The sequence below is a fragment of the Fukomys damarensis genome, unplaced genomic scaffold, assembly GCF_012274545.1.
Source record: "Fukomys damarensis isolate Sample0158 unplaced genomic scaffold, DMR_v1.0_HiC HiC_scaffold_7, whole genome shotgun sequence".
NCBI lineage: Eukaryota > Metazoa > Chordata > Mammalia > Rodentia > Bathyergidae > Fukomys > Fukomys damarensis.
In genome coordinates, this window is record NW_022900919.1 from 6,554,723 (window position 1) to 6,570,932 (window position 16,210).

The following is a 16,210-nucleotide window of genomic DNA, read 5'->3' on the forward strand; positions in this document are numbered from 1 at the left end:
TCTAGTATGTTTTACTAGACTACCACTAATATTAAACTATGATTTTAATATATGAAAATAGTGTGTTCTACCATTTATTACCAGGACAGACAAGATTAGTGAAAAAAGCCACTTTAAATGAAAGCTCAAAATTTATAGTGCAGTTAGAGGCTTTTATGTTTTAGCATATTCTAAATGAAAAGTGAGTTAAAGATAATTATTAAATTTAGTAGAGAATTAATGCGCTGATTCCACTTGATTTTGACACTGAAAATTAAAATCATAAAGAAAATCTATAAACTCCAGAATTTATAGAAGCATAGAAATGTTTATGATGGATCTCAACTGCCTATTAAGGAATTCTGGAAAAAATAAAAACTAAAATTAAAATTAAAATATTAAGCACAAATCTTAATTAAAAGGCCTGTTCTCAAATAATCAGTACACTGGAAGCCATGCAAACTACAAAACTGAAATGATTTGTACTGATTTAGCACTGAAGTGTTGAAGGCCACAGTAAAAAAGCAAAAGGAAAACTTAAAGGGCAAAGCAACAATGATCATGTGCTAGATTGATGAAGAGCAACACAGTAGTGCAATGCTGCGGCACAGATACCTTTGCTGGATCTACATGCGACGACAATGGTGGCTCCTGGTCTCTTAGCACTATGTGAGCTGCCTCAGCTTGTGGTGAGTGAGAGGCGGAAGGAGCTGGGGCGGGCTCCTCCAGTCTGACATTAGTTAAAGTTACATTATGATTAACTGCAGAGGTTGATGATGCTGGGTTTGTTTCAGGCGAAAGGTAAGGGACTGGAGATGAGGCTTCTGCTTTCTGTGAAGTGTTTAAAATATTTTAAATAGAGTGTTTCTATTTACTGCTACCTTCCCACTTCAATTTATAGTGATTGGCAGATATACATTTTTAAGTGTGCTGACTTAACAATGTTACACTATGACCTCATGTAAATTTTATCTTTGAAAAATCCAGTATATTGCTGTGTAAGATGAACACACAAGATTTAAAGTCCTTGGCACTCTCAAACTGAGATTAAAGATTCGCCTTAATCTGAAGAAAGGACAAAATATATTCTTTAACGCAATCACCACATTCTAAAATTTAATAATACACCTCTAACTGCAAAACGTTGAATGCTTGCTGCTTACCTGTTGAGAGGCTGTCTTAAATCCAGGGGAGTCTATTCTATGCATAGCTTGTGGCTGAGCCTGTGGTGAGTAAGAAGGATATGTTTGGTTTTCATGATGCATCCCAGAGGAGTCCTCTCTTACGGGCTCAGAGGACCGTGTAATGGCAGACTCCGGTGGAGTCCCAACCTCATCATTAAGAGTTTCATCTAGTTCTTGATCAGTGTAGGCCCCGCCTTCTGTATCTGTGTCTTCATAGTCAGAAGTGTGTCTACTGTCCGTGCTATACATTGAGTATTCACTACCTGGAGCTGACAGGTAGGATAGACGATCATCATGCAAATCAAGGTCATCACTTGTAGCACCATCCGCCTGGGTCAAATAAAAGTAAATTAAAAATTTTATTCAGTAGTTCTGTAAGAGATGGCCTGTATTTTACAAGGGAGATTGAAAGGATATTTTTCTTTGGAAAAATCATATCGATTTTGTGAAAATTCTGGTGAGGAACTGTCAAGAAGATTGTACAAGCACGCATGCAGACACACATAGCATTCTGTGAGGTCTGAAGGGCTTGAAGAATGCAGCCCTGGCTGGCTAGCCAGGACGAGCTGGACTCCAGGGCCCAGACCCAGAAGACAGTGAAGGAGTCTGGCATGACTCACATTTATAAAACCCAGTCACTAGCTTTTCAGCCCAAAGCAAGGTGAAGAAGGAGAATGCTACCAAACCAAGTTCACACAAACAGCGGCACACTAACAGAACAGTGCACGTGAGAATCACTATGGAAACAGCCCCACAGTTCAAGCTGAGTAAGAGGTAATTCATTTATACTTAGAAAACAACTTTTAAGAAGTTGTATTTGGCTCATAAAGCTTTTATGAAGTTCAACAGAAAATGATCACTTAAATGTGGTTTGCCTCATTCAATTAAGAATTTTTCCTACTTTTCACAGAAGCAATATCCAATGGAAGAAAAGGGAGAAATGCAGTTACATTTCTCTTGTGCAAATAGTTAAGGACTGAGTTAGTTTCTAATTATCTACACTGACTGGCTTCTGAGCAGATCAGAAAGAACTATGAGGGAATGGGAACTATGGAACTGAAATCAACAAGCTGTCACAGGACACTAATTTGACACCAGTCTCCAGATTAAACAGAACAGTCCCTAAAGATCTTCCCTAGATAATGTGCCCAGTTAGGCATGAGAGCCGAAGAATCTGGAACTGCAAAATCAGAAAGTTTTTCTTCCATTTCAGCATGGACTGCATGACCTATGTAAGACTCTGGTTCTCCAGGAAGAGGCACTGTTATAAACTTGAGCAGGCTTGGTGTGAATCTGCAGGGCTGCTGTGCCAGGAACATAGTCTTGGGAATCGAGCTGCCTGAGTAGAGCTTTCCAAGAAGTTCTATGCTTGGCTCTGTAAGAGCCTGACTCTGAACACTGCCTTCCCGAAAAAGAAAGACCAGCATATGTCAGGCTTCCCATGGGTTGGTTTTTGTTTTTTCCCCCCATCAGAGCACCTGCCAGGCTAAGGAGAGAAAGAATCCCATGGCTCTGCCTTGTTAGAGTAAAATCTCTCCAACTGAGGTCTCACTGGCTTGGCTTCTAAGTGCTGTACTGGGTGCTGAAGAAGAGAATTCTTATTATCGACTCTAATCTTTAACTTGCCAGGGAACTGTTTAAGACATGGGAAGAGTAACTTGGAATTCACCAATCCATCTAGTTTCTGCACCTGGTCTGAAATGCAGAAGCAAGAACAAACTATAGTTGTTTTGCATAAAGAAAAAACTGTTATCTGTATGTTAAGAACGGTCCAGATGACATTTCTTGATTCTGTAAGGAACATACAACTGTGTCAGATCTTGCAAAAAGAAGCTCTCTTCCTACCAATTAGGTCCAACAGGAAAGTCTGTCAAATTATTTGCTTTTACTTTACTAATTATTTATTCTAACAAAATATTCTTCAATGGAAGGGATAGAAGACAAATTAAGCTTGATTTAAGTTGTAACAACTCCTTCTGATTTACAAAATGCAGCAACCTATTCTTCCTATGACCTATTTTTCCTCACATAAAAAGGCTGGGGAGTTAGACCTTTTTTTTTAAACCAGGCAAAAAAATACACAATAATATCACAAAGAGAAATTATAAAATGATTTGTGTTAAAAAAAAAAACCCAAATTTCAGGTAGACATGTATACTTTGATGTTTTTTGGGAAAGATTAATGGCTTTGCTATTAATGTTCTACCTGACAAAGGATACTAACAAAATTGTGTAGTTCACAGAAGACAGTATGAGGAAAACAATCTTTTTTGGTCTGGAGATTTGGCTCAGTAGTTCCACTGCCTGCCTTTTGAGCACAAGGACCCGAGTTTGATCCCTGGTACCACACACACACACACAAACAAAAAAACAACTTTTTAAATCAATGCCACAAAAGTAAAAATTAGTATGTTGCTCTATAGTCGTGTGGTGTTGTTCCCCACTGTGATTATCCTCTCAAGTGCCCCAGCTGACATGTAAGTTATTCAAAATAGTCTTCCCTCTTCTGCACGGTCCATAATGGTACATGATGAGAAAAATCATGGTTTCTGATGCTTTACTATCCATGAGAACAGTGATACTACCTCTAGATGTAAACATTTAACATCTCTGCTTGCACAGGCCTTGTTTCTGGATAAAGGGCACACAGTCGCAAGCATGCAACATGCACTGCCATAGCATCTGTATCAACAGCCAGGCAGAGGAAAGCAGGGGCCATGCAGGGGCAAAACACAACAAAAACCAAATCAACAAAGAAATACAGAAGGCAAAACAAACAAACAAAAAGTCAGAGCTATTCTCAATCTATCCTGACAACTAAATCTCATATTTTTAACACCATAATGATCTGAGGAAGATAAAAGACATCAAAAACAAAGGTTCCTTCAACAGTGTACTTTGAAAAAACAATTCAATCTCCAAAAATAAAATAAGTAAATAAACACACCTTTCCTATCAAAGATTGCTATAAAACCAGGCTGATAAGAGAAAGTAGTTATTTGGGTTGGCTGGCTATTTGGGTGTACTGTATATAAAATCAAAATACAAAGTCTGAGAAAATCTATTCTTTGTTCAATATTTCACAACATGCTGTAAGAAGGGGTAAAGCTATGAGGAAATACCTACATAGGCTTTTTCACTCATAAGACTTATCAGCGCCTTTAACATGCTCATGGCTACCATGACACTCCTCAGGGAGGACGCTGGGCCTATTTTCCACTTTCCACTCTCCCTCAGAGCAAGTGGGGCCTGGCTCAAGTTACTAAGGAAAAGAAACATTTAGACCTTTCAAATCCTGATTTTCAGAGGAACAAACTGCAGCCAGGTTCAAAGCTGTCTTTCCTTGATCAGATAGGGGCAGAGTCAGAATTATTTTTCATTATAATGTGAAAATTCTTTAAGAGAGAATCCCAATGGAGTGGTAATTCAACCGGGTGAGGAAGTATAAAAATCTCATACCACTGAATACAACTTTTATAACCCCTTTATACAGATAATAAAAGCTAACTTACCCAAAATTACTCTATTAGCGTAATCCAGCAGGAAAACAATGGTAACTCAAAAGGCATTTTTGACTAGTTATATTATTTGTTGAATGGATCAAAAAAAAAAAATTAAAACTTTCTTACCTTTCCCTCAGAAACCCATACCAGCTGGTTTTGTTGTTGTTGGATTGCTTCTTTCAGTGCCCCATACCAACCATCATTCATTGAATTTAAGTTAATTGTAGCTGAAAATAAATGAACAGTATGGTTCGTGGTTAGAACATTGTCAAAAGTCAAACTCATTCAACATTTCCTATCTATTAAAAAGGCGCTACTCCAAGACAGAACATCTGAAATTTCTATTTGAGTATTGTACATTTTCTTTCCCCATTAATATAATACGAAGCTATCCTAGCTAAGGTAATATACATTTCAGTACTTGAACATTTAGTACCAAAATAATGTTTTGCCCATGTATCGTTGCCTACTACACACTTTAAAGTGAAAGAAACCCTTGTATACTTACTTGTAAAAAGATGGTGATTATTTTTACGAAGCTTATGAGATCGTTCATATAGTTTCCTAGCACTTTTCCGAGATTCTGGACATAATCTCATTCTCATTGTTTTCACACCTTGCTTAGAATCTGGGTTAAGGAACACAACAATTGGGTACCATTGGGCATAATTAAGACGATCAACTGCATTTGGTGTTACATCTAATAAAGCATGTTTGTCCTGGAGACAAAGAAAAACATATACAAAGATATGAGACATCATCAATCAAAATCACCATCTTCAGAAAAAAAACCACAGCCCATCCTCCACTTCAGTTGTAACAGACCTCTGCATTCTAGTATGTCTTGGGAGCACATGTTTAAAACATCTGTAATCAGAAGTTAATTCAATATAATTTCTAGCCTGGTTTAAACTTAAAAAGATTTTTAATCAGCATATTTTAAAGAATTGCCTCCAATATGTGTGGGCTGCAAGTATCATGTGTGCTCAGAGTCAAAACGTGTAATGATTTAATATTCTGGATATTCCCTACAGTGTAAGTGCACCTTGAATTGTACTGATGTTATATACTCTGTTAACTGCATCTGAACATCAGATGCTTCTTTTTGTTTGTTTTTTGGAGACAGGTCTCACTACATAGTTCAGGTTGGCCTTGAACTCACTAGGTAGCCTAGGCTGGCTTCAAACTCACAAGGATCCTCCTGTCTCAGCCTCCCAAGAGCTGGGATTACATACAACACCAAGCCTGGTCAGACACTTGCCTGTAGTAACAAAGGATCATCTTTTGATATTTGTAATAACTATTTCCTTAAAACTGATAATAGAGCCAGGGATTTAGCTCAGTGGTGCCGCTGCCTGCCTCACAAGCACAAGGTCAGGTTCGATCCCTGGTACCACAAAAACAAAACAAAATAAAAAAACAAAAACAAAAAACAACCAACTAAACACAAACTCCTGACCATAATTAATGCCTTTTAATAAGGGCTTAATTTTCTTACAAACTATCACAAATAATCTTAGGAAAATTACCTTCCACCTCTGAATTAATCCAACCCCTTCCCACTCAAAAACAAAACCATTACAGGGTATAATGAAATAGGTCCCCTTGTAATAACTTACTTGATCTATTATTTGCTTTATTGTATGAAGGCGAATAATGCCAGAGCTACGTTGGTCAGTTCCAGCATCACGGGGTTCACTTTCTATTCACAAAGTCAGGACAAAGACAAAACATATTTCCATTGGTTACAACGAAGTTTCTCAATCACTGCACTACTGATACACCAGCCTGTTTGAGAGTATGCTCTCCCTCCTCGACAGGTCAGCTAGCAGGGGTAACCCAACGTTCTCAGGCCCTCCTCACCCCCTGCTGAGAAGCAGAAACGTCTCTAGACAGGACTGAAAGTCTGCGGTGGGCACAGCATCCACTCCAACTCCCTCCCAGCTCTGCTAAGAACCACTGGGTTAGAAGAAAAGCAGGCAAGGTAAGACACTTGCTCTGGAGACATAATTAAAGGAGCATTCCCAAAGAGCCTCAGTAATCAAGACAATATTTTGATGCAGTATTTTCAAAAATAAATTACTATTAATGCAAAATTCCACAATGAACATATTAAGATTTTTAAACAGAATCAATTTGTAAGTCGAACCTGAGTTAAAAACTAATTTAATACTTCCACCTAGTCAAGAGAAATTATCAAATATGCCAATTCCTTCATAGGAAAATGAGATGAAGATTTCAAAAATATACTATTGATGAGTTTGCACCTATTAAAATCAGGAAAGTAAAATTTATACTAAACTATGTTTAGTATAAATATGTAAACTTAATATTTATACTTTTTTCCCAACATTTTCCTAACTACTTTAATATCTTGGAAGAAATTAATTACAAAAATAGTCATAAACACATACATAGGAATGTGTATTTTCTCTTTTGCCTATGGCTCAAAACACGTTAAGCAGTGTGTCACTTCTCACCATTTTCCACACTGTCACATGCAGTGAAGATGCTGTTATTTGAATGGCACAGATTAGCTAAGGACGCTACTTCTGTGCTGAGTCCTGCATGCCCTGCCCTCCCATGCCAGTGTGGGCTCAGGAGTTCAGCACCGTAGCAGGTCCCTAAGCCATGAACAGCAACAAGATGGCAAATGGCCTGGGGTGTTCTGGGTTGGAGATTCTGTTACATCAGGAGTACAGGAAAGTTGGGAAGCTATAAATCTGTACTTGTGAGACAGTCCATGGCTTCATCTCGGCAACCTATTCTTTCCCACTAGTGTATAATATGCCAAAACCAGTGTGGGGCTGATTTCCAAACGAATGCAGAAGGCCAATTTATATAAAGTTCTTCGCTAACAAGGTACAGCAATATTTGTGACTATGGTCACAAGAGAAAGTTTGAAAGGAAAGGAAGAGCTATGGTGTTTCAGATGAGATGAAAGCAGAGGTTTGGAAGGACAAGTCAGTCATCCAAGGAGCAAGTGAGTAGTTCAGAGAATGAGACTGCCATGAGGCAAGGCTGCAGGGGCAAGCAGGGCAGAATTACAAGTCTGTGGACATGAGAACTACAGAGAGATCAACTGGGAGTCTGGGATGAAGAAAATACTATTCATCCTTAATTCAAAAGTGTCTCACTAGATTCAAAGAGGATACATAACTAAGCCACCCGAACCCCTTTTAAAATTGCCTAGCCATGAAGTAAATCCAATTCAGTTGCCCTATTAAACCCCACAATTGAGCTTTATAAGTCTTCACACTTTTAAAACTTTTTCCCATGTTTAAAAACCCTAAATTTGATTATGAATGTGGTCACCACAAACCTCTTCAAGTGAAATGTTATATATAAATAATTACAAAAAGATTTCTTTTGGAAAAATGAAGATGAATGGGCAAACAAGTAAGCATTTTCTAATTAGTTCAAGTTTTACTATCATTAACCTATTACCAATCTCCTGATTATTAGGAAAACACAGTGTTCTCATTTGACTTCATTACCAATCTAATGAAAAGCAATGTTAAAAAAGGGGCAATGTTCTGATTCTTTGTAATCTAAAAATGTTAATCAGGGCTTCATTATATAATACTAGTCAGAACAACAAAACATCTTGGCTCAATCCTCTGGAAATCCTTAACAATTACACAAATCCACAAGACAGAAAATATTCATATCCTATGGTACACTCTTTCCTATTTTGGAAATCTTGTCTAAGAAAGTAATTATATGAGAAAAGCATTATTCTTTGTAGTCTCAAGGATGTAAATCCCTTGGGAGATAAGGCAAATATAAATAAACAAGAAAAACATGGACAGACATCTATATCCTTCATCATAGTAAAATGCAAATTTGAAACAAACTATACAAAAGAATGGCTAATCAAACCACAGACTGAAGGGTAGACAGTAACATGAAAATGTTTCTATTAAAGAAAAAAAGATATAAACTAAAAAATACAAACAATTTTGCAAAAATATACTTATAAAAGGCTAGAAGAAAATATAATTAGATAAGATTTAGGGCCATGATGATATATGTAAAAATTAATCTACATTTTCCCAAGTTTTCACATATAATTTAAAGCAAGCCAAAGTGACTATAATTAAATTTGCATACTTAAACTAATACAATATTCAAGCTAGTAAAACAAAGATCTACAAGCAAAAAAAGGCATTAGGCATAGAAAGCACTGCTGCCTCAGTATTTACATTTAATACCTTCTTACTATAAATGTCTGTAGTAACAACTGACAGCATTAATCATGCTTTATTACCCCATTTTACATATCTGAGTATTTCTACCAGATTAATGATTAAAAAGCACTGGACTAGAGCCAACGAGAGGGTGAGGATCAAAGGTTAGTTCTGGCACTCCAAGCCATGGGGTGTCACAAGGAAATTCCAGACTGAAGAGACTGTAGCAATACCAACCACAACACCCTACGGCTCCCTGGTGCATATTTTAGTTCTTACCTCATGCTGTTACTGTGGGGATTATACAAGACCATGTGCTTAGCAGTTTTCATACAAAGCCACAAATTTCATAAATGGAGGTTATTCTTATTTAAGGGAATTGGTAAAATAAGGGCACCATTGTTGAGGTTTCCCTCTAAATTTAGAATAGGGTAAACTATAAATTGCTTACAGTCCTATTTTTATTTAATAAATGGGTCAGATCCACCCTTCTTGAGGAGGTGACTGATAAAGAAATCCCCTCAAACTCATCAAGAGTCTGTCTTGAGGCTAGCTACTTACTTGCAATCTGATATATGTCTGGTTCTTCTCTTGCCAGCTTTTCTCTGGCAACATCAGCTATTGGTCCAAAGATGGTTACAGGCCTCAGGAAACCAGCTGGGAGGAAATTAAAATGAATAACAATGGGCTTCATTCTTTTGCTTTCTTAAGCATAATAATATGAAAATATATTAGGTTCATCTACAGAAAATAAAACTACCTTCTCGAAGAACAACCCTTTCATAAGCTGGAAACTTTGTTTGAACTGGCTGTGCTGATAAATCTTCTCTGCTTTTTCGAAGATTCCTCTTGGAGCTGCGAAGACCTCGGAATCTCCAAAAGTCTGCACGGTCTCCTCCTGCTGTCTTTGGAAGTGTGTACTGAACACTGGCTAACTGCTCGGCTCTGTGCAAGAGATGATAAAAACCAAATGGAAAAAGCCCCTCAATGAAATACGGGACAGAAGTTTACAGGTAGTTTAAATCTGAATAATTATAATAAAATTATTTTATTTGTATAATTAAGTTATAGGTTTAGTAAATACAATGCAAAGTAATTTTTTACATAACCAAAATTTCCAACGTAACTGAATTCTATCATAATCTACTTAATTCATTCTATGAGAAGTATCCAAATATTCATACCTGTTCTTATTAGGGATGATGCCTCGTTCTACCTCCTTATGGTTTTTGCCAATTCGAATAGCAAGCCAAGATCCCAGTTTTCCATTGTACAAAGTATCTACCACGCGGAATACCTCTCCTTTGTTGAAACTCAGTCCATACGGAGATTCTTTTTCATATTCAAAATGGGTTCGAATATAGAAAGAATCTCCTACATCTGATTCCACAATGCGACGATAAACTAGGTATAAAAACAATCACACATTAGCATTTGGGGGTGGGTATTGGGGATCGAATCAGGACCTTGCACTTGCAAGGCAGGCGCAGTGCCATTGAGCTACATCCCTGGCCCAACATTATCAATTCTTAATGGGGTAAGAAATTAATCTGAAAAGACGACAGTGTATGAAGGTACGGTTGATAAACTGACATCACCAAAACCAACAGAGTTCTCAGTATGTATTAGCGCTGTGTGAAGTATTTCATCTCATGTATTCATCACCAATACTGCATGAGTTGGGAACTCCTAGGGACTCCTTTGCACATGAGGAAACTGATGCAGAAAAACAGGAAGTAATTTGTTCAAAGCCACACAGGTTTGCTATTTTATATTATCTAATTCATGTGTAAACATTAAAGATACATCCATATTCTAAACCAGTGGTTTTCAAATGAAGGCAGTTCTGCCCCTTCCCATAGTGGACAATGACTAGTAACTGAAGAATTTTCGCTTGTTCCAACTGTGAGCTGATGAGAGTGAAGAGGTGTGCTACCAGTACTCATCTAGCAGGTTAGAGGCTAGAAATGCTGCCATACACTGAGTCTCCGACTAACAAATAAGTTCCACTCTGGGAGAGCATCTGTAAGTTGGATCTGTTTGTGGTCTGGTGAAGCGAGCCTTACACACCTTTGACGCGCTTCCAGACACCATGGGCTCAGACTGAGTAATGCACTGTACTGCACACTACCGCAGTGCACAGCGAGTGCACAGACAACAGTGACAACATCCAGAGACATGTGAGCTACTCCCACCACAATTCGTTCCCATCCACGAGTGTTCAGAATGCCAGGTCCATTTGCCTTTGTGACAGTTCACAACTCAAATGTTGTAAGTGGGGACTTACTGCCTATCAGCAGGGCAAATCTAAGGTACATGTGCCGCAGCAGGCTGGCTGTTACCACTGATTGCGCTAGGCAGAGGCTTGCTGTCACTACTCTGTCTCCTACAACACATGCGACAGGTCCTAACACATGCAATTATTTGGCCCAAAACAGTGCCAAGACTGAGAAATTCTAAATAACAAGCATATTTGCTTCACCAGATAAAAGTAGGTAATTTTTGGAATACTGCTAACAATCATGTGAAAGTATTGCTTGAAAACAACTGTAAAACTTTGGAAGCTGCTGATATATATACGTGTACATGGGTCTGGTAGCCACTGAAATTTTCTGGCTTGGAAAGGGTTGGCTGGCATTTTACTTAAGTTAGAATGTCACAAAGCCTGGTCCTACTGGGCTCTGCTAATGAACATAATGTAAGACTGTGTGCTCCTAAATGAAAAGTACGTAAAGTCTGAGATTAACAAATTCATCACTCAGCTTTGAGGCATTCAGTTTAATAAACGGAACCAACCTTGCTGGGTGTGGTGGCACATGTTCATTCTCCCAGCGCTCAGGCTGAGGCAGGACGATTGACTTTTCAAGGCAGCCTGAGCAGCCTACACAGTGCGCTCAAGGCCAGCCCAGGCTACATGGCAGGACAATGCCACAAAAACGCAAACAACGACACAAAGCAAAAACAAAAAGAACGGTAACAACCCAAAACCCCTGAATAAATCCCTCTCTAATCCTTAAAATACAGGTTTATTTACTGGCAGTATCTCACCATCTTTCTTCTTCTGAGCCAAAATGGTCACTTCTTCTCCTTTAGGGAGGTCAAGCAAGAAAAGAACAGCTTCTTCTCTTATGATATTTGTGAAATCTACATTGTTTACCTATTAAAATAAGAGATTTCATGAAATTAGTTATGATTGTTTAAGAATATAAAAATAGGAATTATTCTCAGTGTCTAGCCAATTTTTAAAATATTATCTTTAAAATGAAAATTTTATTATACTTTGGAGAAAATAACGTTTTCATTTAAATTAATCAGAAACCAAGTAAATAAAGTGAAAGCAAAAATTTAAAAGTTCATCTGTTGCAAAATCTAACCAATTTAGACCAAAAAGACATAATACTGTGAAATCTCTAGGTTTAAAATTTTAAATTATTTAAATTCAAATTCTATGAATGTGCAATACAACCCCATGTTCTAGTTGCTGAAAAATCAAAAGGAGGGCCGGGGATTTAGCTCAGTGGTTCCACCACCACCCGCTTCGCAAGCATAAGAACCCAAATTCAATCCCCAGTACCAATCAATCAAAAGGAAATGGAATAAAAAAAAAAAAGACAGTATGATTTTGGCATCCCTGTAACAGCAACTTTGTAACACAGGTTCCAAGTCTGCCAAGTCAGTATCTACTTAAAAGAGAAGCTCCTAAGTGTCAAAATGTCACCAGTAACTAAGGAGTCCAGGTGGGTTTTCTCCCTTCCATCTTGGGTGATGGGGGTGGGGTGAGAGAGAGGAGGAGATGGGAGACCATCCCTTTGTGACTGCATCTAATCCAGGCTTTCCTGACTTTTATAACTGATGCTTTTTCTTGGGGGTACGATGCATCTAAGCCAGGCCAGATTACCTCTTTGCCTGAAATAAATTCCATCTTGTTCCTGAGCCATTATCTGGGGGTAAAGAAGGTCCTAGAGGCTATGAGGACTGCTACAAAGACTACTTTCCTGGGAGAGGAATACCCGATGTTGCTCACTGGCAGGCTGTGGCCTGCAACAGTGTCTGCCACTCAGAATATTTAGATCTGAGACTCATATTCTTGTAAGTTCTATGAACACCAGTGACTAAAATGAAATATCACGCTGTGTAGTAACAGAATACGCTGCAGTAAACCATAGCAAATGCAGCAATGGGAAGTGGCCAGTCCAGCACCAGTTAGACCTGGTGGATACTTAACTGGTTCAAGAGACTACACACAGAATGTCTGTTATATTTGATGCTTTTGTACAGATCCATGCACTTTCAAATCTACATAATTTGACATACCCTGAGAATCTGATCGCCTTCCTCTAAACCTTCTTTGGCTGCCGGGCTGTCTTCTAGAACACCAGCTACAAATATTCCAACATCATTTCCACCAGCCAGCCGCAAACCCACACTATCTCCTTTTCTGAATTTTACCAACTTCATGCTGGGCCTGTTAAAACAGATTATTTCACGTGAGACAGTTAAGAGTACACTGAAAAGGTTATTACAAACTGCTACAATGAAAATATATTCAGAATGGAACAAAGAATATCATTTCTAAAATCTACCAGAAGCCATTAATTTCTTAAATAACAAAACTATTAGAATCCAAAATTAGATTTAATAGCATTTATTATATAAGAACAGCTTTGCATAATTAATTTATAAAACTTCCTTATAAAACAATGCTTTCCTTACTCTCAGTCTTGGAAGGGACATAGTAGCACACACTTGTAATCCCAGCCCTTTGGGAGGCTGAGAGAGGAGAAGCAAGTGTGAACCCCATGTGGGCAACTTAGCAAGACCTGGCCTCAAAAAAGGAGAGGGAGGGGTGGAGGAGATGAGAGGGAGGGAGGTGAGAGGGAGAGTGAGGGGGGAGGGGGCCAGAGAGACAGACAGAGAGAGGGAGAGAGAGAGAAAGAGTGCTGCAGATGGAGCTCAGTACAATTCCCAGTACCGAAAACAAAGCATTAGGTAAATACGTTATTTTCCTAATTTTGCTAAAAGAACTTCTGTTTTTTTCTACCCCAATTCACTGCGTTGTTTACTGCTGGATCATTGAAAAGCTTCATTTTATAAAGGTAAAAACAGAAGCACAAATTAACTAATTTCACTAATAATAGAGAGCCAGAATCAAGTTCTGTGTCTTATAATCTCTACATCTGATAGACAGATGTTTAAACTTTGCAGATGGTGGGCTCTTAGTAGATCAGAGCCATGAGATTACTTGGCTGCCCCTTTGAACTTTAAAATAGAAATCTCATAATCATTCAGCTTTTGTGGAGTCACCCCATATTCAAACTCTGCTCCTTTTTTGTTAGAGAATGAGGAGAAACAAATGTAGGCATATTCCTACTATCAGAGCACACTACTCTGTAACATCCTGAGGTTAAGTACTAAAGGATACTTAGATGAACAGAAACAGATCTTAACAACAAATTATCCTTTACATTTCCCTTCTAGGCTCTCATAACTATCTACTTTCCTCATCAAGAAGTCATACTACTTTACCCATATTCACTATTCTGATATGTGTTGAAAAAAATAAAAAGTCCCCCTCTTCTTAATCCACCAATAATCAAATTATTAAAAGCCAACAGAAAATAAATAAAAATCACAAATCAAATGAATGAATAAGTTGAAGGAGGAAAGGTTTCTAGCCCCTTGAACCAACTAGTTAAAAATCATCAGCTTACAGAACTTATAAAATATTAACCTTTGATCTGGCTTCTTTTTTTTTAACCTGAACTATCACTGCCTAGACACAAAAGAGCCTGTACTTTAGATCATTCATTGCTAAGGCTGACACTATCCTCCCTCCCTCCCTGAAACGATTACAGTGTCAGCTCGTCACTGATAGTCTTTGTGCTTTGGTTATGATGGCATCCTACTTTTTCAAAAGTCAAAGGGATTCTCTAATACTCCTCTGCTAAACCTGTGCTATAAGAGTTCTTTGAAATACTTCTTCAAAGTTCTTAGATCTTAGGACCTTGGAAATCCTCCTCTAACCTTGATCAATCTGGAATGCCTCAAAAAGTCAAACTGGCTGAGTGCAGTCAGCATCCTTGAATAAAATCTGATTTTCAGAACCACCGTTAGGACAGTTTCCAGCCCGCACCTCTGAACCAGTGTCATATCCCTTACCTGACTGGCATTTTGTCCTCTACATGCACTGTATCAACTACATGCAATTGCAAAATGCAGATCCCCTTTTCCTCAAATCTACTCACTGGATTTGGATGAAATATCAAACTTTTCTTGGCTCAACTACTAACCCTACATGCATCTTCAAATCCTCTTTGGTATTTGGGCTCAGGGAGCAGATCTCCAAAATCTTATTAAAGTTTCCTAAATCTTAAAGATGTATAAGAGCGTTCAAGTAATTCCCACGTAAGAAAAAATAAGAGGACTATGACTTCTATGGACTAGAACAAATTATCAGCAATCTAATATTAAACATGTAAAATTTTAAACTTGTGGGGTACCCACCTATTACAGTTTAGACCTAGATGTCCCCCAAAAGCCTCAAATGTTCATGGGTGGGGCTTTGGGAGGTGACTGGAGCCTGGGTACGATACAGGATTTACAGCTGTGTGAGGCTGGGAGGTGAAGCCTAGTGGGAAGACGTGGGTCACTGTGGCTGTGCCCACAAGGACATGCATATTCCTCCTACTCTGTTGCTTATTGCTGCCTCCTTCCTGCCTCCACTGCCATGAGTTCATTTTCTTCTGCCATTCTACCCTGCCTTGGGGCCAGCCAGCTCTGGACTGAAACCTTTACAAATGGGAGCCAAAGCAAAACCTCCTCCTTTAAATTGTGGGTGTTGGCTATTGTGCCTCAGCTATAAGACAGTAACTAAGAAACCACTTACTTCTGACATTTTTTTTCCCTCTTTCTAGCTAACAACTCAAATCTTCCTTAGTACAGAAAATGAATGAGAAAGCTGGAGATGGGGTCACACTCCTGTAATCCCAGCACTGTGGAGGAAGAGGCAGGAGGATCACTCTGAGGTCAAGGCCAGCTTGGGCTATACAGTAACGTGAAGGACAGCCTGAATTGTACAGCAAGAAGAAAGAGAGTGTGGGGGGAGGCAAAAAGGGGGGCAGAGACAGAGAGAGACAGACAGATGGAGAGGGGGAGAGGGAGGGAGAGAGAGGAGAGGAGGGAGGGAGAGAAGACAGAGAGACACAACAAGAGAAAGAAAGAAAATCAATGAATGAGAGTGACCTAGCCAATTTCAGGGAATTTACTAATTTTCTTATCATTTCCCTTTTACCACAGAGGCAACAAAATCTAATTTGCTCATCTTAAGTTTGAAATTTGCTTAAAATATTTATAT

At 38.5% G+C, this 16,210-nt stretch overlaps 1 protein-coding gene across 1 annotated transcript in view; it reads right to left on the minus strand.

Moving 5' to 3' along the window:
- Tjp1 (tight junction protein 1) overlaps positions 1–16,210 on the minus strand; it is a 221,932-nt gene that overhangs the window by 14,936 nt on the left and 190,786 nt on the right. Inside the window, exons 12-21 of the mRNA XM_010638208.1 lie at positions 13,171–13,321; positions 11,905–12,013; positions 10,041–10,260; positions 9,617–9,801; positions 9,418–9,513; positions 6,286–6,368; positions 5,175–5,385; positions 4,793–4,893; positions 1,143–1,493; positions 595–810 (exon numbers count right to left, since the gene is read on the minus strand). Coding sequence (XP_010636510.1) covers positions 595–810; positions 1,143–1,493; positions 4,793–4,893; positions 5,175–5,385; positions 6,286–6,368; positions 9,418–9,513; positions 9,617–9,801; positions 10,041–10,260; positions 11,905–12,013; positions 13,171–13,321 — 1,723 coding nt within the window. The remainder of the gene's footprint in view (positions 1–594; positions 811–1,142; positions 1,494–4,792; positions 4,894–5,174; positions 5,386–6,285; positions 6,369–9,417; positions 9,514–9,616; positions 9,802–10,040; positions 10,261–11,904; positions 12,014–13,170; positions 13,322–16,210) is intronic.